This window comes from Anastrepha ludens, chromosome 2 (assembly GCF_028408465.1).
Source record: "Anastrepha ludens isolate Willacy chromosome 2, idAnaLude1.1, whole genome shotgun sequence".
Classification (NCBI taxonomy): Eukaryota; Metazoa; Arthropoda; class Insecta; order Diptera; family Tephritidae; genus Anastrepha; species Anastrepha ludens.
This window is the reverse complement of record NC_071498.1, coordinates 106,232,663-106,258,240: the sequence shown is the minus strand read 5'-3', so window position 1 is coordinate 106,258,240 and position 25,578 is coordinate 106,232,663. Positions and strand designations below refer to the sequence as shown.

The window sequence follows — 25,578 nt, the reverse complement described above, 5'->3', positions numbered from 1 at the left end:
GCACTGCAGCTAACTCTAACATTAAAATACTCAAAAGGTTCCATTCAAAAACCGTAAGAATTATTATAAACGCACCCTATTACATCACAAATGCCCAAGTACATCGTGATTTCAAATTTCTCACAATAGCTGAAGAAATAAAAAGCTTGCCACATCTCATAATAAAAGACTTCAATCACACATAAACCCTTTAATCACAGATATAACTCTCAATTCCATCTACTTCAACAGACTGAAGAGGAAGTCAACAATGAAAAAAAAAGAAAAAAAGAAAATTCCACGTTAAGACTCTTAATACAGCAAAACTTAAAATTCAACTTAAGCGCCAGAATTAAGTCAGAACGGTCAAATGTGTACTGTAGCTTATAAGGACAAATTCCCTATTCGGCATCACAATGGACTATGAGCATAAGTGTGTCCCATAGTGGACAAACGCTACAGCCTAGCCTAACCTAACTTCCATATATTGAAAGCAATTTTTTTGCTACTCACTACCGAACTTTACCCGAAATTTTAGTTTCAGTAATTGCATTCCGGTAATTTTCATAGCAAAAATGAGCCACGATCTGGAGAGTCAGTTGAAAGGAAATGTCGTTAAAATGTGGTAAATCGTCGAATTAGATAACTCGAAAACCGACATGGTCGATTCACTATACCCCAGTGCAAATGCTGTTCAAGCCAGGACTGACGATGGGGAAGGTTCTGCTGCAAGAACTTGAATAAATTCTCAAGTTCTTGCTCCTCTCATACTAGTCCTGTACTCTTAATTTAGACTCTACTGTCAGCAATTGTAAATCGATAGAATTCTGTTCCATGAGGTAAATGTCAGATCGCAAACATCGATAGTGACTCGCCAGAAACCACGAACGCTTGGTAAGGAGATTTTTATTAATGCACTCACGAACCAACTGTCTTTTCCATGACGAGTGATTTGGGTGGTGAAAAATTCGCTTCAAAAGGAGCTTGTGAAAATCGACTTTTTTCAGTGTTCGCCAATGGAAACGAACATTTCTATGAAAAAGGCATAATGGAATTACACCCAAAATTACATGAAATTGTCGCGCGAACCGGTGTAAATCTTTATTTCCAGGCCATTGTTAATATATTAAAAATACCTTCAATATCATGCAAAAATAGTGGGTTCCTTTGTACCACGCCTTACTATTTCACATTCGTGGAATTAAAAACACTTCACCCCAAATTTCAATTTTTTTCACTTAATTATTGCGGAATTTTACGCTACTTCACATTTTTTTCGATTTGCCAACAGATATATCTGACAGCCCTAGTCATGACCCACGAGCCAACAAGGAGACTCATATGTGGTGGCAGAGAATGCTAAACGCTTCATTTGCCGCAAAGCCACAGATGCGTGCAAAAGTGGCGCCGCGCAAAAATAAACAAATATTACGAAGCAAATATGTGCACACGCACATGTGAGTTCATACAACTTTGGTAGCACAAATATTATCACTTTCACTTACGTGCACTTGGATGCGATGTCGCGCTCATTTATGGCAATCTTTGTGGTTTGCAGAAATTCCATTAGATGTGGGGGCAAATCCTTAAAACACTCGTCGACCATGCGTTGAGTATCACCACATTTGCTGTCAGTACCGGCTGTGGAGTCATTGTTTGCGTTGGTTGCCGCCAAACGCGATTCTGTGTCAACTTGCGAATTCACCGAGGAAATTAAAAGAACCAACAATAGGGCTAGGTCAAAAATGTTAAAACTAAAGCGTAGAGGCATTTTAGCGAACATGGCGTTGGAACTGGGCTTCAAACGTGCGAATTTATTTTTTTAGCGTTAGTTAATTATTAGTTCATTTAATTGCCTTTGGATCAAAATTAGGCGTTTTAATTATTTCTTGTTTCACTTGTTACACAACTTCACTTTTGGCACTTGTCTTCACTTTCCACATTTCCCGCTGATGCCACAAAATGTCGCGCTTTCAAACCGTAACTGTCAATTTATCAACAATGTTTTGCCTTTTATACGAAACAGAGTTAACAGCTCGCTTACATTTACGATATCACGAACAGTTGTTTTGTACGAAAAGCTCGCCAAGCCGGTTGTGTTTTTACGCAAGCGCAGGAAAACTGTACGCACGTGTCTCTGTTACGTTATCCTCTTACCTGTCGACTTTATATGCAACAGGCGCATCACGATGCCATTGTATTACCCATCACTTAGCTACAAATTCAATAAAGCTTTAACCAAAACGGATAGATAGAAAGTTTTTATAAGGCAATGTAAGACAAGAATTACTTCTTCTGCCGCGCTTTTCTTATCAAAGTCCGATAGCGAAAGTATTTGACATCAAACAATTAAGCAAACAATCTAAATGGAAGGTTTTTTTTTTTAAGTAAATACACATCGATTGCAACTACATTAATAAATAAGCAGCATGCTTTACAATATAGAATGAAGAGACCATTCGATTGATATGAATTCAATGCCCGTGGGGAGGGCGAGAAACTTCAAATAATAGAAAATGTTTTTTCTGGCGCCAGCTGCCCTTAGGGAGTAAATTGTTTGTAGTTGAGTGGATTGGAGTTAGACTGGTACCAGGTAGCACCTGTCGAAAGATGTACGTGCCAATTATACATTACAGGCAAATAATCTATGTATCGGGTGTTTTTTTAAGAGATATTGTAGGAATGAAATTTTGTTTTTAGAATCCGCTCATAACCCCTTTCTTCGCTGAAAGCTGAAATTAATACCGTTATGATAAATAAAAATAAGGAGCATTTTATGTGGGCATACAATAGTTTTCATACCAGGTGCGAGCAGGTTACTGCAGTTAATGGCAATTTTATTGAATGATTTTATCGATATATAATAAGTTAATATTGGAAAAAAAATTCATGAAGTTTCATTAAATTTTTTTCAAGCTAAAGCTAATTAGTTTTACTCACAAGTTGTCCTCAAATACCGTACGCAATTAGTATATAATGTGCCATAATTAAAAAAAAAACAAAACATTCGAAGAGATATTTTTGTAGCAAATGGAATTAATCTTCGGTCATACATGGCGTATGAGTAATATCCAAAGAGAAAGTCTCCAATGTAATAGATAAAATATTGGTTCCAAACAGTTTTTTGATCAATATTCAAGAGCTAAGCAGTGGAATAAGTTTGATTTTTTTTCTTACCCTCATTTTGGAACGAAGTAATACTTAACAGTTTTCCCAAACACAAACCGATAAACACAACCTTTTACTTCACCTAATACTATAATAAGATTTTGGGAAGGTAAAAGGTAATTTTTTTCTTTAGCCCTTGATTTTTGCCTAAGAAACTAACTATTGCAAATAATAGAAACTACTACATATATTTAAGAATACACACAGAAAATTTAATATCGTTCCGGTGAATATTTTCGAAGGTACACGCAAATTTGAAAAGGCGTTTCAGAGTGCTTGAAAGTGCTTTTCAAAATTTAAACGCGTTGTTCTCAAAATAGTGTCTTCAAAGTCGGTGACCAACATTACTCGAACACGGGTAAACCGATTAGTCTCTAATTTTAACACGAGCTTCTTAAATATTTTTTTAGTAATTAATCGAAGATTTTTCTCACCGGTAAATATTTTTTTTTTTTATACACAATTTAAGGCCGAAATTTTGGTCTAAAATCGATTTTTGATAAAGTGGTCACCGAAAAAAGTCTTTTTTTTGAGAGGAGGTCCCGGTCAACTGTAGCTCCTTCCCAAATAAATCTTTTTACTAATACTAAGTCTTAAAATACAGTTAAAAGATACAATAATATGTTAGATTAATAAATTTAGAAGATTTGTCAGAATAATTATGGAAAATTTGCCTTTTTTACGACCTTCTAACTGTATATAACCCCTTAATAATTATTATATAGGGTATCTTCCAGTCCAACTTTGTCGAAAACAGTACTAATCCAGATGAGTGGACTTTTTTCCAAGTTAAAGCTGTAACATTTTGGTCGAAAGTGCCCTCTAATGTAGTTAATTGCGTTTGTCAGCAAGCCTATAATTGGAGCTTCCTAAATGATTAATTTGAAATTTAGAGTGGTGCGTCTCTAAATGCGATACTACGTCTTACATGCGATACTACGTCTTACGCGAGCTGCCCATTCCTAGAATATGTGAATTTGAGTCTCTTCATCCAGTTGGCAAAATTGAAAAAAAGTAGTCCCGTAGTTCCATTAATACTACTTTCTCGATATGATAAATGATACCTAAACACAATAAATATTAAAAAAATGCCAAATTTTTAAACTAAAAGTTTCCGTTGGCAATAAATGTCTTAATCAAAGTTTTCTCAAATACAGCTAGTCGAACTCCTTCTATGTCGTTCCACAATACGTTTACCCCAATATATTATTTTCCTATTATTTACCCACAAAATCGTAGGCAGAGACATGAACCGAGAAGCAATTTTATAAAAGGAAAACCGTTTTGCACTGCGTGGATTTTCTGGGCGTGAAAACGATGGATTCAAAAATTTCAAGTAACTAGCGCAAATTATTCAATCACCCGTTAAATTTCAAAATTAAGTTACAAGAAAAAGCGCTTTCACATGGCAAAGCCTAAAGTAACAACAAATGAAAATGTATTTTTAAATACTGTTAAGCAAACCATTTCCAAAATCCTATTGAACCAACAAAACGGAACATTTAATGGCCCTAACTTCTCTGAAACTTAATCAGCTTTTTTCTGCGTCACTATTAATTACTTACCTGCAAGTGACCAACAAGTGCACATTTGCTCTCGCAAATTTTCTGTTCTCTTTCCCTTTTCAGCTTATAGTCAAAACACTGGCAAAGTGAACCATAAATCTTTAATGCTCCCTCTTTAAAGGTTTTTGTTCACAAAGGAGAACAAATACGCACAATTTGCATCATCCGCAGTACTTTGATGGTTTTGCCCGTATAATACGTCTGTAATTATGCCATCATTATCAACAATTAGCTTGAACAGTATTTACATCGCACAGTGGTTCGTCCATTTGACTAAAGCAAAAGTCAAAGTAAATCCTCAGGATCAAACAAAATTCTTGTCACATATTTGACATGATCCCTAGTTGAACTGCAGAGGGGCAATCAGTAGATATTGATTCGAAAAATTGGTCATTTACGTCGAAATTCTAGTTTTGTATGGATTTTTTTAGAGTCAAATATTATATATTCGGAGGCTTCTAACATTCTTATACATTTTCATTACGATAAAGTATATTAAAAAACTAAAATTTTATGAAAAATTATATTTACAAGTTTATTTCAAATAATAAAAAAAAAATGTGTTTGAAAAAAAAAGTGCGTATAGCGTAGTGCACATAATAGAACTGAAACTTTCAAGGCAGACGAAGAAAGAGGGAGAGACCCAATAGAGAATGAGAGAGAGAGAAAGAATATATTTCTAAAAAATGCACAACATTTGCAGAGCATACAAATACACAAAATTGACAAAAAACGGAGAAGGGTCGACCGGTGTAGGTAAACGTCGGGCACAAACCATGGCAACAACGCGCACTACTCCAAGCGTTTATCACCCGCACAAGCGCAGTGATTCCAGGACCGCAGCAACGTCACAAATTACAGCCGTATTTATTGCCATAAATCCGCCGCCGGAATGGATAGCACATCATAGTACGCACAAGCACTAGCCAGGAAACGGAAATAAGCGCCAAAAAGTAGCCACCAAGGAAATATAACGCCAAAAAGTAGGCATCAAAAATATATTTCCTACAAGTTTGCACCAACAAACAAGCGCCAACCAGTAGGCTGTGTTATTTCTCACTAGAAATTAGCCTAAAGTGTATTTAAGATATATATAAGGTATGGCTCTCTCTCTCCTTTTCCTCTACGTTATATCTTTTTGCTCTCTCGCGGAACGAAAATGTCCAAAACATTGCATGGCCTTGAAATTTTACTCTACATTCTCGCTCGTCCATCGACTCCTAAGAAGTTTCACTTCAAAAATTAAAATTATATTGTAATAATAATACATTCTATCAAAAAAGTACCGGGAATTATTCAGTAAAACGCAAAAGAATTGTTTCATCGTCAAAATTTATTTTGTCGCCTTTAAAATAGGCTCCATTCGAAGCAATACACATTTGCCAACGATTAGTCCAGTCATCAAAGCCACTTCTTCAGCGAATTCTCCTAATGGCCTCTATCAAAGCGGCGTCCGTGGATTGGCATTTTAAGTTTCGGAAAAAAGGAAAAAGTCACAGGGGTCTAAATCCGGTGAATACGGTGGTTGTTCGATGATTTGTCAAGTTTTTGGTCAGAAAATTGTTCACAATATGAGCCTTGTGAGACGGTGCGTTATCACGGTGCAAGATTCATGAGTTTTTTTTCCAGAAATTGGGCCGTTTCCTACGCACATTCTCTCTCAAATGTCAAATAGCTTTATTTACTGTAGAACCATTTGGAACGAATTCCGAGTGCACAACACCTTGATAATCAAAGAAAACGAGTAGCATGACTTTCACTTGAAACGAGGTTTTTTGGTAAAAAAGATATTTTCAAAAGTCCGCCAATTTGTTATTTTTCAAAAAAAATTTCCCATTCTTAAAGCATTTTTTTTTTATTTTGCTTCATCGTTGTATGGTATTGAATTACTGTCCTTCGTAAGCGCTGTACGAATGACTACGTATGTATGCAAGACTGTAACGGAACATAATTGAAAGCAACGAGGCGCTGCGCTGTAAATGACTGACAGTCATCAGAGAAGCAAAAGCTAGAAAGATTTGTCATTGTGATGCAAAAAGTTCTAAAAAAAACTTTTGAATTGCCTTCCTTTTCATGAAGCAAATGGAAAAAATGATACGATTGGGTTTGCTCAGAATGGATTTGTTTAATTTTAGGTAGATTCCAGTCACTTACTTAAGGAAATATTACAAAATTTCGCGAATAATGAACTGTTGAATGGGAGAAAAAATTAAGGAATAAAAAAAGGCAATTAAAAGTAAAATAGCTAACTAACAATATCCTATTCGAGAAGTAACTCCTAAAGTAATATAATTAAGCTATACTTATACGGTATCAAAAAGGATACCCTGCTTATTTTTCTACTCTTTATCATTTGATGTATTTATTAGCTTAGATTGAATGTCAGAAGGAGGTTTGAGTACCTATTGAAGAAAATGGAACACATAGCGAAAATAGCTCAAAGGCAAACTAGAAGAATTCAAGCGGGAATCAAAAGGTATGAATTAAAGGACTTTCTGCGCTCAAGTGAAGACACATTGGAAGGGTGAATTACAATCGCAACACTGCTTCCTAAGCTAAATTGTGTATATTGAGAACCGTTTTATGAAATAAGCATTTTTTTTTTCTTTTGATAAAGTACTACTGCTACTACTAGCCGGCTACCCTTTTGGATACAATTTTATTTTATTTTTTGCCTTTGCAGCACGTTTAAGCTACTCGTATAACACTGAATCTCTTGTACGTTTTTGTAAAGGGTGATACAAATGCATTTTTATTTACGAAAATTTCTTACTAGGGCCCTTTTATATAAAGTATATTGGGTGCTTCTAAATTGAATATGATTCGTTATGAAAAAAAAAAAAATTAGAAAAACAAAAACATAGGTAAAAAACAACCGTACTCCTGTATAAGACACGAGATATATTAGGACGATATTAAAGCGACACCGTACGCGCTATCAACCGAGTGTGCATTATTTTTATCACTTCCATTTAACCCTCACATTCTCAGCAGGTCTTCCTATCCTATCGCTCTAATACGTATCGTGTCAAACGAGTTCGTATGAATTGAAAATCTCTCCATTACAAATTGGTTTACGCAATTTTGTTGTGTTTCGATCTCGATTTCAATTTATAAAAAATGTTTGAACTGAACATTTTCCAACACGAATCTATTAAAGGTATGTATATTGCACGTGAGCAATAACTACATTTACAGGTATTTTGTTTTAGTAAAAATGGTAATTAATGTCCAAATTTCCTTGAGAATGTGAGCAAACAAAAAAAGAAGCAAGCCATTTTGATGATCAAAGACACAAAATCGCAAAATAAGCTGTTTTAATGGCCTTGAAGAGTTCGCCTAGAATTTTCACTTTAAAAACCATATTATTATTATTTCCTTTGGTTCCAGGGGGAACGAAGGGCTAAAAACCATACAGTCTGGTTGTCATCATTAATGTCATAATTTTTAAGGAAGAAAATGGTTATTAAAGCAACTGTATTTGATCTAGTAATCCAAAGTGCTCTGATAATTAAAGTGATGACTGCACTTTGCTCGAAAATAAATTTCGGTATTTCGCGCGCCCGCCGTAGTCGAATGGGTTGGTGACTACCATTCGGAATCCAGAGAGAACGTCGATTCGAATCTCGGGGAAACACTAAAATGAAAAAACAAAGTTTTTTCTAATAGCGTCGGCAGGCAATGGTAAACCGAGAGTATTTCTGCCATGAAAAAGCTCCTCATAAAAAACATCTAAATAAAGTAAAGTTTCAGCAGCTCTAATACTGTGCTTAATTTATCAATTAACTTGTATAGAGGCACTAACCAAATAAGAAAAAATAATAACAAATATAGAATTTTCTTTGTTTACATTTATTACTTAAAGCTTAATATTTTGTGCTTCCAACTTGTTTTTAAATTATATCGTAAATAAATTTATGAAAAGATTTGTTCTCCAGATAGCCTAATGAAATTTCGCACCAGACCGTTTCAATGACTCAAATTAAACCAGCTTTGTCTTCAAATTATTGCCCTTTCCCATAAACCTTATGAGCAGGCCATTCCTATAGATTTTCAATAATGTTCAGATCTCGGGGATTACGGAGGCTATGCTAAAGTTTCAACCGTTTGGGACGCAATTCAAGTTTTGACCACACTTGAAGTATGTAAAGATGCATTATCCTGTTGTAAGTTCCAATTAATAGGTCTAAATGTTTTACGAATCTCACAGCCTTATAGCTGTTTCCCGTCATTTTGTAGCCTACAATTTTCAATATGAACACACCATAGTACGATATTCCTCCCCATTACCATAACATCGCCTTCACGGCTGTGGTATCGGCTCAAGTATCTTTCCTGCTTTCTTATACAGGGTGGGCCATATAGCGTTTGCTTTTTGAACCACCTATTTTTTTGAGAATGGTAACACAAATGGCATATCAAATGTGTTCATAATTTACTTAAAGGTTTGACATTTACGAAATGGGACGCTATACGCTAGAATAAAATTGGGAAATACTGAAAACTTATTTCCACAGTGGTGAGTCTTCTTCCGCGGTTACAGTAAATGGCGAGCGTTACCGTGACATGCTCAACGAGTTTTTCTTTCCAAAAATTGAAGAGGATGACATGGACGACATTTGGTTTCAACAGGACGGTGCAACTTGTCACACTGCCAAAATTACACTCGAACTTTTGGCTACCGGTTTTGAATTTCGATATCAATTGGCCGCCTCGGAGCTGTGATTTAAGCCCGTTGGACTATTTTTTGTGGGGAGTTGCATAATCGAGGCGGCGATCTTTGCGAAATTTATTCAACTTTTTAGTTTTATTTCTTTATTACTTTTTGTAATTTTTTACGCTTTTTGAACCGCCCGTCGAACAGTGGATTCGCTGGTTGCAACATTTCCTATTTCCCTAAATGTTTGCTTTTGAAAGGGCGCAACTTGATGCAATCCTAGGAATTCTACTGGTTCTCTTCGGTGTATAAGCCATCGTTAAAAAAATGACTTATCAAAATGTTCAACTTTTTAACCAGAATTTTTTAAGTTTTTGAATTTTTCTTTGGTTTTGAATGTTTGTAGGTCTACAGCCCATTCAATTTTAGTATAACAAAGTGCAATGGCTACAAAATATCGACGGGTTTTTGAAACTTGCTAGACTTTATCTTTCATATACAAATTTCGAGTATGTACAAAGTGGCGTCAAATTAATCATCTAAGTTTGATTTTGAATCACTTTTTCGTATACAGCAACTATTTAGTTCATAAGTGTCAAATATGATTGGCGTACGACGCTGCCGTACTCTAAAATATCGGAACTCGAAGAACTGTGTTGATGCTGATGATGACGTTCCTTGCATAAAGATTTTTGGCGAATATCTTGCCGTTTTGTGAATATCTCCAACTATCCTGCACTTGCGCTGAAGCGTTTCATCTATCAACATAAGTTTGGAGTGAAGATTTGAATTTACGGATAACAATACCAATATCCTCAGAAAAGAGGTATAGAACACATAGAAATTTAAAGAGAAAGCTAGATTAGAAAAAAACTCCATACGAGAGATCATGTTCTTCTTGAATAAAATGAAATCGAAAAACTCACCAAATAAATTGTTCGCTTCATTTCAGTTCTACGCATGGTTTTCATCAAGAAAAATGCCACTGAGAAGACTAGCGCAACTCTTTTAAGCAACGAAGTTTGACATTGCAAAAGTAATTTTACACATTCTATGATCTCATCATTAATTCATCTATAGTTACAGGATCCGGCACTCGAATTGTAACCAATTAAAAAGGCCATCAATTTAGTTTGGAAAACTACTTTTATTCAATTCAAAGTAAAAAATATGTGAAAATACTACCAAATTAAGAATCAATTTACCTTTGCTTGATGTGACCAACCTTTACCTTGACTATGACCTTGAGATGATCGAGAAACGAATCGCAAGCTGCCCGAATGTGACTTGGAGGTATTTTGGCCCATTCTCGTATAATCGCTTTTTTCAGCGCATCCATACTGGCACATTTTTTAGTCCTCACCTTGCTCTCCAAAATGGACCAGATGGAATAGTCCATCGGATTTGCGTCTGACGAATTCGAAAGCCATTGTGTGAACGAAATGAAGTGTGGAACATGATTTTTTAACCATTCTTCATTTTAACGGTGCTGAGTCCTATTGGAACGTCCATGGTCTACGACCGAAATGTTTGTCTACCCACGGCTTCAAATCAACCTCCACAATACTTTCCCGATAATATTTCGCATTTACCTTGACGCCAGGCTCGATGAAAACGATTGAAGAGCGCCCATCTGCGGCTACAGCGGCCCAAACCATTACCTGTGGCGGGTGCTGCCTCCTGGTGGCCAATCGATGACTCAAATTCTCGTAAGAACGGTCGGTCAAATAAACCCTATCGTTTTGAAAGTTTACGAATTGCTCAATTACTCAATTTGAAAATTTTTCTCGTCTCACAATGTTCGTAAACTGGCCGCTTTCGGCCAAGCGAGCAACTCCCTCGCTCTCTCAAGTCTGACTTGTTGCCACTTTGGTGTGAGATCATGCGCCTTGATTTTGAGATCATTTTTAGAAGTCGTTTCTTCACTTTTTGAACCATTTCACGTGACGTTGCAGTCTTTTGATGACCACCTCCATGACGTTTCGCGCTGCTACCAGAATCATTGTAACGAGTAATGGTGCGATAAACAAAAACTCTATTTACTTTAAGGTGCTAGAGCTCACAAAAATCGCTGGTTGTGATTTTCCAGCCAAATACAATGCAATAACACTATTAGGTTCGAAATCCATTACTGATTTTCTTTTTTCGCACTAACTCTCGGCAAAATGCTTCAGCACTTGTAAACAATACTCTGAACTAGCCGACTAACAGACAGCTGATACCCGTGCATCAGCTGCACGAGCGGTCTGCAGTTGGTTACATTTGGAGTGCCAGACCCTGTATTTCACTTGAATGTGAAAGTACTAAGAATTAACTTTTCACAAAATTACATTTTTTTTACTTTAATGTGTAACTACTATGCACAAGCTACCGATGTGAATGATTAATCGCAATGTATTGAACTTTTCTATTTTCCCATTAATAAGAAACGAAACTTCAGCCAGTGAATTATATATTACACAACATGAAACAGCATAGCCGGAAGTAGATTTTGACGAGCGTACGAGTATTAACAGAAATGGAGCTAAAAAATCTGTTATGTACATAGACTTACTGCAAGCCATTCTAAGTTTGAGTATGGAATGTCAATGCAAGATCGGGAACAATTGCAAACTGCTTTATAAAAGCAGGGTTTGGAAAGATGAAATGCAGACTCAGACTACGCATCGGAATGAAGAAACTTTTCTATTTCTATTTGACTTAGCTGCTCTACAGTCTTCATTTAAAACAACAAAAAACAAGCAAGCAACATTTGAAGACTATGCCAATATTGTTATTGGTGTGCAGATCTGGAATGCACGGAGCTCGAACTATCTCAGGTAAGTATTTTGTAATTTTATGACCATACAAACATATTTAAATTCTATTGACGAGTAAGTATGTAATGTGTACCATATTACCTCAGCAAAATCAAATAACCATGAGGAACAATTGGCTGGAGTTGATAAAGTCTTACCTATATAGGGGCAAATTCCTTCAACAATTGATGTATTTCGTGTCATTTTGGAGGTGAGTAATAGCGCACATGTTATATAATATATTATATATATAATTGTGTGATTGATTGGCTGTTAGAAGAGAGATTTTGGAGGGGATGAAAAACTCATATATTTTCAACTCAAACTACTGGTTTTTAAAACCAAAATTACAAAAAAAAAATCATTAGCTCAGTATAACCCATTTTCAATTTCCAAACTTATAGCGGTGGTCACCGGTCATTGGGTGGTCGGAGCATGCGGAGAACCTTAGACTTCCGTACAAACCCTGTTCCAGAAATAGTGGAGATCCAGCAGAGAAAGACCCTATTGAATGATTTTTTTGCAAATGTCCAGTACTTGGAGTGTACACGTGGTGCTCTTGCCATCTAGCCTACCTGCCATAACCCATTTTCTGTATAGCAAAGTGAATTTCCGATCCACTGAGGATTGATTGTAGTTAAGTTTGCCTGCCTTAGGACTTCACTAGAAAATGAAAATACCCCTATTATTATCAGGTCAGTCCATAAGTTCGTGCGTATTTTACCCATAATTTCACTTTTGTACAATTTTTGCATACAAAAAATTATTCGCGAAATATAACGGAACTATTTATATTTTCTTTGATATATTGTGCATTCAACAAGTGATTTTAATCGGGGATAGAAGCACGTGTTGTTAAAAAATAAAATGGAATCTTCGAACGCGTATAAGAGGCATGTTTTGGAAGACATTGTAAATAATGAAGGAAAATATTTTATTGATTAATAAATACTTTAAACATCTTTTTCATTAATTTTAAAACCACCTTTAAAAAACGCACGAACTTATGGACTGATCTGATATATGAATTGAGATGTAATTGCTGTAGCTGCCTCTTCCTTCTTCACACTATTGCATCAAAATTCAAAGCTGAAGGTTGTGACAGTGACCGCTGTGGTCGAGTGGGCTTGTGCGCGACTACATTCGGTACAAAATCATATACTTTGCATCACTCCTACAAGGTAGCCTAGACGAACATACTGAAATCGCAACTCCAAGGCAGTTAATTGTTTTTGCTAAAGGCGGTTCATTAATGAACTACTGAAGTATAAACGCAAAGGCTTAATTGTTTGCGGGACTGTGTGGGTTTTGTTGGTTTGAGTATTAGCCACTAGTAATCCATTTTCATCAGTATTTTATAAAATTATGCGGTAGGGGGATAATTCAAAACTGGGAAAACATATTTCAATAAACACACAACTTGGCCAGCAGAGCAATCATTTTCAAAATGAGTTTGGCATATTTCTCAACATTGCCCAAGCGTAAAGCAACTTATTACGTGCAAGGTAAGTACGAGGCGCGGTTGATAATATTATACTAGCCTAAGGTACTTAGCGATGACTCCTGTTATTGATACCAAGCATTGCATGACTCATTGCACCTTTGGCACCTGCTATAGGATCCTTTTTCAAGAACATGAGTATATTTATCTCAAGGATTTGCTATTTGGTTTCTGAAACACTTGAGTATTGACCAACTTAAGCTTAGCGGGTATTTGCTGTATTATTTTGCATAGTACACAATAAGGACCGTAAAGTCGGGTAGGGGTAACTTGAAAGTTTCGGGATTATTTTCCTGTAATGAAGTTGGAACAATAGTGAGAGTAAATGGCGCTATGCATAAGTTAGTCTATCTTGATAATCTCGAAAATACGATGGAGTCCATGCCACTAAACTGATTATTTATGGCTGACATTGACCCCAAATATGCAACAAAAGTGGGGAAAAATTGATTTTATAAAGAAAAATTAAATTTCTGGATTAGCCAGCTCCAAGTCTCGAGCTTAACCCCATTGAAAATCTGTGAAATGATATCAAGGCTAACGTTGGGCAAAAAAAATTTTTTAAATCTCAGTGAACTATGACAAAAAGTACAGGAAGCGTGCAACTATATGCCTTTGAAGAGATGCCAAAAGTTCATGGAAAGTTTACCTGACAGGCGTGAAGCAGTTTAGACAAATTTTGTTATAAAATGGCTATTTGTGCAGAGTGACCTAGAAAGATACATATATTCTGCAGCCATGTAACCTACACAAACAGTTCTAGGCTATTAATAAATCCTAAGACTGCTATAGGCTTATTTTCTACCAGGAGGATTTGATCTATAGCCCGCTTAACGGATAATTTAGTCGGCATCGTGCCACTGCTGGGCAGTCGCATAAAACATGTTCCGTTGGTTCTTGGGCCTCTTTACAGAGTTCACAAGAATCATTTTCTATCACACCAATTTTTTCATGTGGTAATTGAGTTTACAATTTCCTGTTAGTGGTTTAGTGCTATATTCTTTCCTACTGAGATTAAAGATTGCCTCTACCTATATACTTCCTGAATCAATAAGTCATTTCGATGCCGCATGTCCGTCTGGGCTCTCCAGTACTCGATTAGGTTTCGTTTTTCCTGCTCACGTAAAAAGGTCCTTACCCGCAGAACCAATGAAGGAAATGTTTGCACCCTTTTTCGCAATTTCAATCCCTTCGTGCCTCTCAGGTCCCACATTGAAGTTACAGAGTTTCTTGATGCTAGAGTTTCGAAAATTTTAAAACATTCCCAGAACAAACTAGGTTGAAATGAGAAGCTATCTAGCGACTTTTGAGCTGCTTGACTGTCACCTGCCTCTACGATGACATTCCCTGGCATTTAACTATAAGGCGCGGACCTCCGCCTGAAAAATGGAAGTCGTTTTGCCCATTGCATTTGCCTTCTTGAAATGCGCTCCGAAAACTCCTGCCCCAGCACTGCCGTCTACCATTTTGGACCCATCAGTAAACCACACCTGTGCGCGCTTTTTAAAAACTAATCGATACTCAACAAAATATTAATCAGGTAAGTAATTAAATAAACAATTTTAACCAATTTGAAATACAACTTGTTTAATTGAATTGTTACTTTTTTTTAATAATACTCAAATAAAAAAATAAGTTTGTGCAAAAATAACTGTTTTACAAGATAATCCAGTAAAAATAATCTTCATTTTATGTTATTATGGCGAAGTGCGTAATTTCTCTGTCCACAGCTCTAGGTGCATTTCCGTATATTAATTGTTCTGCAGCAATTTGAAAAGGGTGGTTCAGTTTTAAGGGCCGGTGTTGATTTTGAATAAAATTCAATTTTTTTAAGAAGTTATTGTCATTTCTCTTTATTATGACTGGTATGGCTCAATTACGTATGGAACAAAATATCGGCCAAATAGCCGCCGCAGCCTCGGCTGCACACCTCCATCTGATGGTCCAAATTTTCGATAACGCTGAGGCATAATTGAGGTTCTATGCCGTTAATGTGCCAAACTATCTCATCCTTTAGCTCTTAAATTGTTGCTGACTTATCGACGTACACCTTTTCTTTCAAATAAACCCAAGGAAAGAAGTCCAACGGTGTCAAATCACATCATCTTGGCGGCCAATTGACATCGCCGCGACGTGAGATTATTCGGCCATCAAATTTTTCGCGCAAAAGAGCCATAGTTTCGTTAACTGTGTGACAAGTGGCACCGTCCTGTTGAAACCACATATCGTCCATATCCATATCTTCCAATTCGGACCATAAAAAGTTCGTTATCACCTCACGATAGCGAACACTATTCACAGTAACTGCTTGACCGGCCTCATTTTGGAAAAACATACGGCCCAATGATGCCGCCGGCCCATAAACCGCACCAAACAGTCACTCTTTGTGGGTGCATTGGTTTTTCGGCATTCACTCTCGGATTATCATTAGCCCAAATGTGGCAATTCTGCTTATTGACGAATCCACTGAGGTGAAAATGTGCCTCATCACTGAAGATGATTTTCTTCACGAAGTGCGCGATATGCATTCTGATTTGAACGCCCGTTTTCATAAAAAGCCTGAATAACTTTAACGCGTTGCTCGATTGTGTATCTTTCCATAATTCAAATTGAGTTAATCTGAAATTGAAAAAAAAGAGGTTGTCTGTAAAGTCGGTTTACGGACGATAGTTTAACGTGACAACGTCATAAGAAAATATTGATGGAATGGTTGCAATTTTCAAAACAAAATTTTAATTTTATTTGTTTGATAGATATTTTGTATGGATATAGAGACGAAACATTTATCAAATTCATGAAAGATATCTTCAATTTCGATTGTGCATCAGACGTTAATAAGTCAACAACACTAAGAGGCACCATCATCGATTTGCCTTTTTCAAGACACTTTACACTCGAAACACTCCCTTTCATTTCCTACTTTTTCTATCATCGTCCTATTCTCAACAGAGAAATGGTTCATTTCCATGCACACAGGAAGAAGGCATAAGCAAATACAAGTATGTGAATTTATATACCTACATATGCGCATATACATACATATATTATATATGCTCACTCAAGTAGGACAGAGCCAGATGTCGAACGTTGCCGAACGCGGGGGCCGATTGTGCTCTTTTTCGTTCGTTCCGCGCTCTCGTTTGCAGTTCAAGCACATTAGCTTACATTTGCTTACGTACGGAATAGATTCGTATATTTGATATGCCCATATGATTTGTATGCATCTTTACATATAGATTTGTTCTTTTTGAAAATTGAGCGAAATTGTATATGTATATGCATGTTTATATACATATATTAGTATACAACATATCTTATAAGGTATATGGTAAATATTACCATACATTTTTTCCTTCATATATAGTAAAAAAATTAATAATAATAACATTAAAACAACAGGTATTATTAACAAACTTGGTTTAATTTTAAATTCTTCAAGTAAATCAAATTAATAATAATCAATAAGAAGGCATATGCAAATACAAATACGTGAATTTATATTATATATGTACATATGCGCATATACATACATATATACGCTCACTTAAGTAGGAGAGAGCAAGATGTCGAACGTTACCGTTCATTTACTTTGTTCGTTCCGCGCTTTCGCTTGCAGTTCATTCAAGGTAACGGCAATGAGCAAGGCAACGACAAATGAGCAAGGTAACACTAATAAGCAAGGTAACGACACATTTTTTGTGCGTGCAGCCGGCTAAATCGAATTATAAGACGTTATCACGTCAAAATGTCAAATGAAATGCAGAAAAAAACTTGACATTTAGGTGTGGTTCACATTGAATATCGGCCCTTGAAATTTAACCACCCTTTATTTATTAAATACACAGGTGTAAGCATATGAAGTGAACATTGTTTACATCGCCATCAACATTAATTTAACAAAGACTGACTGACGTATTTGCGAATGTCAAACAACCTTTTCCATAAGTTCGATCAGGGCAAGGCATGAAAGAGTGGAGCAACCATCTACGAACACATACCTTCTCATGTATCGTATATTTGTATGTATGTATCGATACAAGGTAGTTGCAAGCAAGTAGTAACGGCAAAATGATAAAGTGCCTTATTTGTACAATAACAGCCACTTTTAAGCCTTCGAACACTTTCTCAACGGGAAATTAAATTATAACACAATGTAAATGTAATAATAAAAATTAATTAAAGCGAATGCAGGCCAGTAATAAGAAGGAATATATAGCAGTAAACCATTTTAAAAGTAATAGCACATCAGACATGCGAGGACGTCTTGTAGTGCTATTCTATTTGGTATTATGAATTCAATAAAAAAAATTCATATAAGAAATATGTATGTGTAAATATTGAATAGCAAATCTTATGTTTTAGGATTTAATATCCAGGTTAAGAACGAGTGAAATCAAGAAATAAAATAACGTCTATTCCAGTGAAGTTGTCCAAAGAGAAGAGTGAGGTTATTTCAGCAAGCATAAGTTAGCTGCAGTTTTCTTGTTTCTTTTACATTCTGCTTCGAACCATTCTCAATTAGGTGACTTAAGAATTGCTTCATACTTTCTATACTGAACGTAACACTTTTCATCTGCCGTTTTTCGCCAAAGCTTAAGCCGCTACATTAAAATGTGATTACGTTTCAAAGCATTTTCAGTCACTCTTTTCTCCTCCTATTTTTCGAGTTGCGCACGAATTCCGCACAAGAAAAACTCTTTGCCTTTTGAGATGATCTGTAATTGGACCAATTTTTTTTACTTTATCACAAAAGTGTAAATACTGCGAATCCAGAGCAACTGCCATCAATCGAAACAATTAATAGTCGAAAGGAGAAACATCCCGAGAGTTGAGGTAAGACCTCCAATTTCGATGTTTCTAAACATTTCTTCACCCCGGCTTAGCGATATTTTCTATATTATTTGCAAATTCTTAATACAGAATATAATTCTTTATTCTTTTTTACAATTAAAAAAATATGAAGTAACACATGGACTGAAAAGTCCCGGACCTAAGAAAAAAAATTTTTTTTGTTCAAAATTAGCTTTACTCATCAACGTAATTTCCATCAAGAACAACGCAATCATTGCAGCGCCACTCTAGCATTTCAATACGACCTAATTTCTTACCGGCGAGCATTATTTTGGGTCTGCGAACAGCCAGTAGTCGATGGGAGCCAAATCTGGCGAATACGGAGGATGTGAGAGCAATTCGAAGTTCAATTCATGCAGTTTTGCCCTTGTCGTTGCCATGGTGCCATGGTGCGTTGTCTTGAACAGTCAACAGTGAGCAAATGCGGCACCCACTTTAAGGGCGAACACCACTGTGATTTTTCAATAAAATCGATTTTTTTTTTGTATTTTCTTAAAGTAGTACTCAAAAATATGTACAAAAAAAGTTAACTTAAAATATTGAAAATTGACGAAGTTATACCCAATACAATAAGTGCAGGGAGTGAGTTACAACGGCCAATGAAATCTCTAAACCCGTTTTTCTCAAAACGACTTTTCTGAACACGGTGACTTCTCGAAGACTTATGAACCGATTTTAATTTTTTTTTTAATTTTTGTACGTGTATTGGATACAGTCGTACATAGCCGGTTTTAAAAATTCCAAAAATTAATATTTTTTCAAGCCTTTCGAAAATAAAAAAAGGGTAAAAACACAAACTCATTTTTCAAACTGCACCATTTTCTCAAAAAAAAATATAAAAAAACATCACGTACGAAGGCAGCCATTGATGTATAGATTAAGCATTTTTTTGGTTTTTTGCTTTCCGATGATTTTTCACCGCTGTTTAGTGGCCACCAGGGTGCAGCAGATTTTTATGTCGTCATTGCATTAATATTAATAACAATTGTAATTTTTAATATTTTGTAATAAAAATTTGTGTCAGTATAGTTGAATAAATTATAACTTATCCAATCCTCAAATAAGCATCCTTACTTATAAAAAAAATTCATGAAAATCACTTAATTTTCACGCGTTCACAGTGGTGTTCCCCCTTAAAAAGGTCTTTCTCATAGTCAAAAGTTCATGCAATATAAAGCCAATATATTCTTTTGATATCATTACGATGTCAGCTATCTCACGCAGCTGCACTTTTCAATCATTCAAAACGATTTTGTGGATTTTTGTGCATCATCGGTATCTCTGGGCCACGTTTGAAGTCGGCAAAACATCGTTTTATTGTTGTTTCTGCTTGAACGGTATATTTTTTGCATTAAGATATGTAGAATTAAACCACGAAATTCTTTTTCGTCTATTGTTTGAAAATAACGAAAGTATCGTCATTCTTTGCACAAAAACTCACGAACTAGTGAATGGAATACCTGCATCATAGAAATTTTTTTAAAGACTCGTACTAACTGAAAAAGTGGTGAATGCAATAAAACTAGTGTCTTCTATGTGTTAGGCCCGAGACTTTTCAGTCCATGTGTTATTAGATATATAAGTAATATTGTGGTAATTGTCTCTGCTTCGAGCTGATTCAACGAACTGCCCAATAGTCCTTAATCCTGTCCAATCTCTTACTTTACGTAGCCATGCCATTTGCTTTAACAACTCATATTTAGAACCACGCATAATGTGACCAAAATATGCCGTTTTGAAACGCTTACCGTTAGTGGCAGCTCTCTGCCTTTTCTGAGTTTTGATAAGACTTCTTTCCTACAAACTTTATCTGCCCACGATATTTTAATTATTCGCCGATATCACCACATCTCAAACGCCTCTAATTTATTCATACTCGTAACCTGTACACGCCTCTACACTATACAACAAAACAGACCAAACGTAGCATTTAAGGTAGCGAAGGCGTAATTTCATGTTGAACTTTTAATGGAAAGAACTTTGAAAGACAGAAAGAAAGATAGAAAGAATTCATTCTGACAGCAAATTTCTCTGTCATTTATCCATGTTTCGCTAAGACAACATCCTACCTATGTATTTACTTAAGTCGCGATACTCTTGGAACGAATTGTTGCATGTTTTGTATAGGTGTTGATCCATCTGTCAACAGCCTGCTTCTGACCACCCACTTCTTCCACTTCGGATACTCTAGAAGAAGCACCCAGCTTCCCAGCGATGCGATAGTGAGAAGATAAAGTAAACATGTCGGCCTAGTATGACCAGATGAAAGGCACATACGCTCAGACAAACCCAGTTCCTTCTTAAGGGTATTTTTAGGATTTTTTTTACAATATAAAAATGAAAAACGATATTTAAATTCTTTTGGCTTTTTATTTAACTTCTTTTACACACAAAAATAAAATCAAATTTTATTGTAATAGTTTTAAAAATGGCGCTGAAGTTGACCCTCCCTGCGACCTGGACGGCGCTGTCCATTTTGGCTCTTCTATTTATCTGAAACACAAAAACCTAAAAAATTATTAATCAGTATGACTGTAGCTATTCTTCGTACTAGAATAAAAATTTTTTTTTGCAAAATGGCGCGGTTTTGAATTTGACACTCTAAAAATTGGGTTTTTTCAGTTTTTTAATAAAAAATACGAAATTATTGAAATAATAATGTGGTTCTAGTACGGGCGATAGCCATTGATGTTCAGACGATTCGATTGAATAGTTTTTTTTTTTTTTTGACAACACTAGGCCGAAAAACGTCGTTTCGAAATAAATGCGCTTAAAGATTGAGGTGCAGGAGCGCGCGGACCACTCTCTGGGCTGTAGAAGCTGTAATATTTGGAATTTCCGCATGAAAATTTCAAAGTACATTCTTAAGAAACTATACTTTCGAAATATCGAAAAAACAAAAAAATGATTTTTTTTTAATTTCTAGACCACCCGATCCCCTTAAGTTTACTGAGATAACTTGGTTTTGATGAAATACTGTGATGAAACCTTTAGGTCGAAACGCAACCTCTACTCTATTCTATTCTGCGAAGCACGAAAGATGCAGCTACTCGGTATCGTGTAGAAATAATGGGTATATTTTATTCAGTGCGCTCGGACTTTGAAATTAAAATAAATAAACAGTTTATGCAAGTGATATTAGCATAATTGTTCATATTTTTTATGCATTCTTATATGGTCATTCGACGCCATTTTGTGTGAAATATTATTTTGGCTAAATGTTCGTCACGGCTCCGCTGTAAGTAGCCACATTCTGATGGACCACTTAATGATTTCTTCGCATAAATCAGGCCCAATTTCATGCAGAATGCAAGTCGTGCTTTCCTTCAAGGTGGCAAATGGTTGTGATTTGTCTATTTATAGAGCAGAGATCTCACATGGTTCCCCAGAAAATAGTCGAACGACTTTAAGTCACACGTACTCAGTGGTCGTCGCCACTCAAGAGGACGAAGGCCTAGAAATTCCTTTCAATATTTCCAATTCAATATGGCTAGTGGCGCAATCTCATTTAAGGTGTATTCCATACCTTCCCTTTTAGGCTGAGAAAAAATTGTTATGATACCCTACAAAAAATCCAAACCAAAAAAATTTTTTTTGACTATAAACGCATCTGATACATCTCCCCAGGATTTTCAAGCTAAAAATACGAAAATTTTTCTTGCTTCAAAAACCACTTAACTAGAAATAAGTTTCATTATCGAAAATGCTTTTATTCCCCACTCGTCATACATTTGGTGAACAGAGCACTAACTTAGACAATACATTTTTACAACTTCAACACATTGTTGAATCAGGTAACATTCAATGCTCAAATTTCAAAAGTAAACAAGTACTCTAAATTTAGCATCTGTAAGAAATCAGCATAAATTTATGTATAGTATTCGCTTGAGTTTCTAAACTTGCTTTGCATTTAATGAGACAGGGGACTTTCACCCGCACCACCGCCCTCTCGATATGTCGTTCATTGTGGCTTTAAATTATACTTTGAGTCGTAGTATTAAAACTTCGCTAATTAGGGTTGGCAACACCCGCCACATAAACCAAGCAGCCATCCATTTCATTAAGAAATGCGTAGTCTGTACTTCGACAAAAAACATTATGCACATTCAACAACGATATTCAACGTCTTATTGGAGCATTCGCTTCAGTCAAACTAAGCTAACTGCCGTGGAAACACTAGCAAAGTTCAATTTGAAGTTTAGTTTTTTTTCCAAATACCTTTGAATCCTTTTAAAACTTTTGTTAAACAATTGCTGAAAGGATACAAAGAAACTTACAAACGGGATACGAAATTTTAAGTGGCAAAGTAAATACAAGCAATTGTACTTGTTCAAGTGGATGCATATTTTCACAAGCAAGGCACCGATAATAGAATTCCATTTAAACTGTTTTTATTTATGTACATATGTGCACATGCCTTTGAAGCACAAAGAAAAACTTTGACATTCCCCACTTTTAGGATTCTCTAGCAAAACACCAAAGCGAAAGTGTTTATGCGTCTCAGAACACAAAGAAAGATGTGCGTATGGGGGTGCGTAAATATATGAATAAGAATATGTGTCATTATAAGGAATGCGAAATCCTTGTAGGGAAATAATGATAATCAAATGCTATTTTTCACCTCCAGCCAACCAACCAAAATCATGGTTTTGTTACACTTTATTATAACTTTGTGGCAGTTGTTTCCATATAACGGCTACCAATTGGAATCTGTAGCTGCTTTCACTTCTTACACAGGCGATTAGTTATAGGGCCAGTTGTTGTTTTTAAAAGAATTGAGTGCTTCTCTACTCATATAGTTTTTATTTTTAAATCTTATTTATATTTTATTCAAACATAATCTTGTTGAAAAAACAGATCATAATCTATTGGTTGCACATGCGTACAAGATAGGGATTGCTAACACGGACAATTGCAGGAAATGCAGAGAGGATGTTGAGGAAAGTTTAGAACACCTTCTGTGCATTTGTCCGGCATTAGTATTTTAAAACGCTTTTAAAATGTTTGAGGGTCTGGGGAATCAAAAGCGAATCTCCCAGCTCTGCTTAAATTCGCCAAAAGCGTTGGCATCCTACATGATGTCTACTTTCAGTATTTATAGAGGTCGGTCTCTATCTGGTATTGCTAAGGACCGAAAGGCCTATGCGTGGTTTAATGCCAACCAGACTAACCTAACCTAACTTTGACGAAAAACTGTAAATGTTTGGTTTACTAAAAATTTATATTGAACAGAGAAGTTTCAAGAATGGGTCGTGGAAAGCAGCTAACGGAAAAGAAATGTGGAAGAGTTATCATGAAAATGGACTGTCAGCACATACAATAGCTCAATAAATAAATAGGCATAGAGATAGTGCTTTATTATTAGGTGAACATTATGAGGGGAAGAAAACTTCTGGCAGAAAAACCAATACTTACTCAACGAGACTTGAGAGAAATAACACATCGGCTTATCGTGAATAAAATGTACAGCAGTCACTGAACCTAAAAGAGAGGCTTAAATTTGCCAGTTTTAGGACTAGGTGTAGCAAAAGGTAATGAAAAACAGTTTTACCTTGATGATCCCGACAATTATAGCAAATATTGGCACGACAAGCGAAAAGCTAAAGAAACGCGAATGACTCGAAACTTCGGCGGCGGTTCGCTAATGATTTCGGCTACTATTGGATATCATGGTAAGACCCCAATTTGTGTTATTTCTACAAAAATTAATGCAGAAAAATACATAGAGCTGTTGCATGAAATTTTTATTGATTTCGAAGATGAAGCAAGTGATCCCAAATTCATATTTCAACCAGATAACGCAGCAGTTCACAGCGCGAAAAGAACTAAGAATTTTTAAACCCATGGTGTCCCATTATTAGAACGACTCGCTTGTAATGCAAACCTCAACCCGATAGAGCATCTTTGGAGTATCCTATCAAAACAAGTTTTCAACAATGGGCGGCATTTTGACAATTTTAACCAACTGAAAGATGTAGTCCGAACTGAAGGGGGTCTAATTGATCAAAACACCGTCAGAAAGCTGATATATACACTGTCATGACGACTGCAGCAGGTCATAGTTAAGAAAGGCTCATCCACAGAATATTGAAATGCTGCTGTTAATTTTAATCGGTTAATTTTTATATTATAAAATTTGTAAATTTCTTGTATTTGGTCCTATCATTATTTCGTTCCGCGAAATTTTATTGTTAATTTTTATTGTTTAAGCGCACAATTTAATTGGTTTTTGGTTACATTAAAAAACTAAGATAAGCTGTGTATTAAAAATAAAAAAATAAAAACATACATTTCCTTAAACAATTAAAAATACGAATTTCTTGTTTTCTTCATTTGGCCTTATCTTTATTTATCATTAGTTGCGAACTAAAGTACTTCCATTTCACTTTTCAGCTAAGCCAGTCCATGCTCTTTTTTTATGTTTTAAAACGTTTCCACAAAAGCCTAACCCTGGGTTTACATACGTGTATTTCCATCTATATTTTAGATGCCAGCAGAAAATCAAATTGTCTCTATTGTATAGGGTTTTCCAAACAGAGGTGTTATTTTGATATTGAAAGAAAAATGCTATTTTTTAATATAAATGATCGGATGTTTATTTCATTATAAAGGGGAAGGTATGCCGTTAATAGTGGAAAATAACATCATGCAAATGACCACCACGGCCACGCTTACAGGACAATATCCTTTTCATCAAATTTTCCATAACCGAATTGCAAGTGGTTACCCTATGTCCTCGATAGCCTCACGAATTCCATCTTTGAGAACTTGAATCGACCCTGGGCTGTTGGCGTAGACCTTCTCTTTCACGTGTCCCCAAAGAAAAAAGTCACAAGGTGTTAAATCACATGATCTCGGTGGCCAATTGTGACCACCTCTTCGAGAGCTACAACGCTCCGGAAAATTTTTGCCGTAAAAGATCAATGGTCTCGTTGCTTGTGTGGCACATGGGGCCATATTGTTGAAAGTAAACGTTACCCAGCTCAATACCATCCAGTTCCGGCCGTAAAAAATCGTTAATCATCTTTCGATTGCGTCTCCTGTTATTGGAAAAGCCTT

The 25,578-nt window shown here is 35.9% G+C and overlaps 1 protein-coding gene across 1 annotated transcript in view; it reads right to left on the bottom strand.

Moving 5' to 3' along the window:
• LOC128855040 (uncharacterized) overlaps nucleotides 1-1,937 on the bottom strand; it is a 48,834-nt gene extending 46,897 nt beyond the window's left edge. Inside the window, exon 1 of the mRNA XM_054089623.1 lies at nucleotides 1,485-1,937. Within this exon, the coding sequence (XP_053945598.1) occupies nucleotides 1,485-1,762 (278 nt within the window). The 5' untranslated portion in view covers nucleotides 1,763-1,937. The remainder of the gene's footprint in view (nucleotides 1-1,484) is intronic.
• Between the last annotated feature and the right edge of the window lie 23,641 nt (nucleotides 1,938-25,578).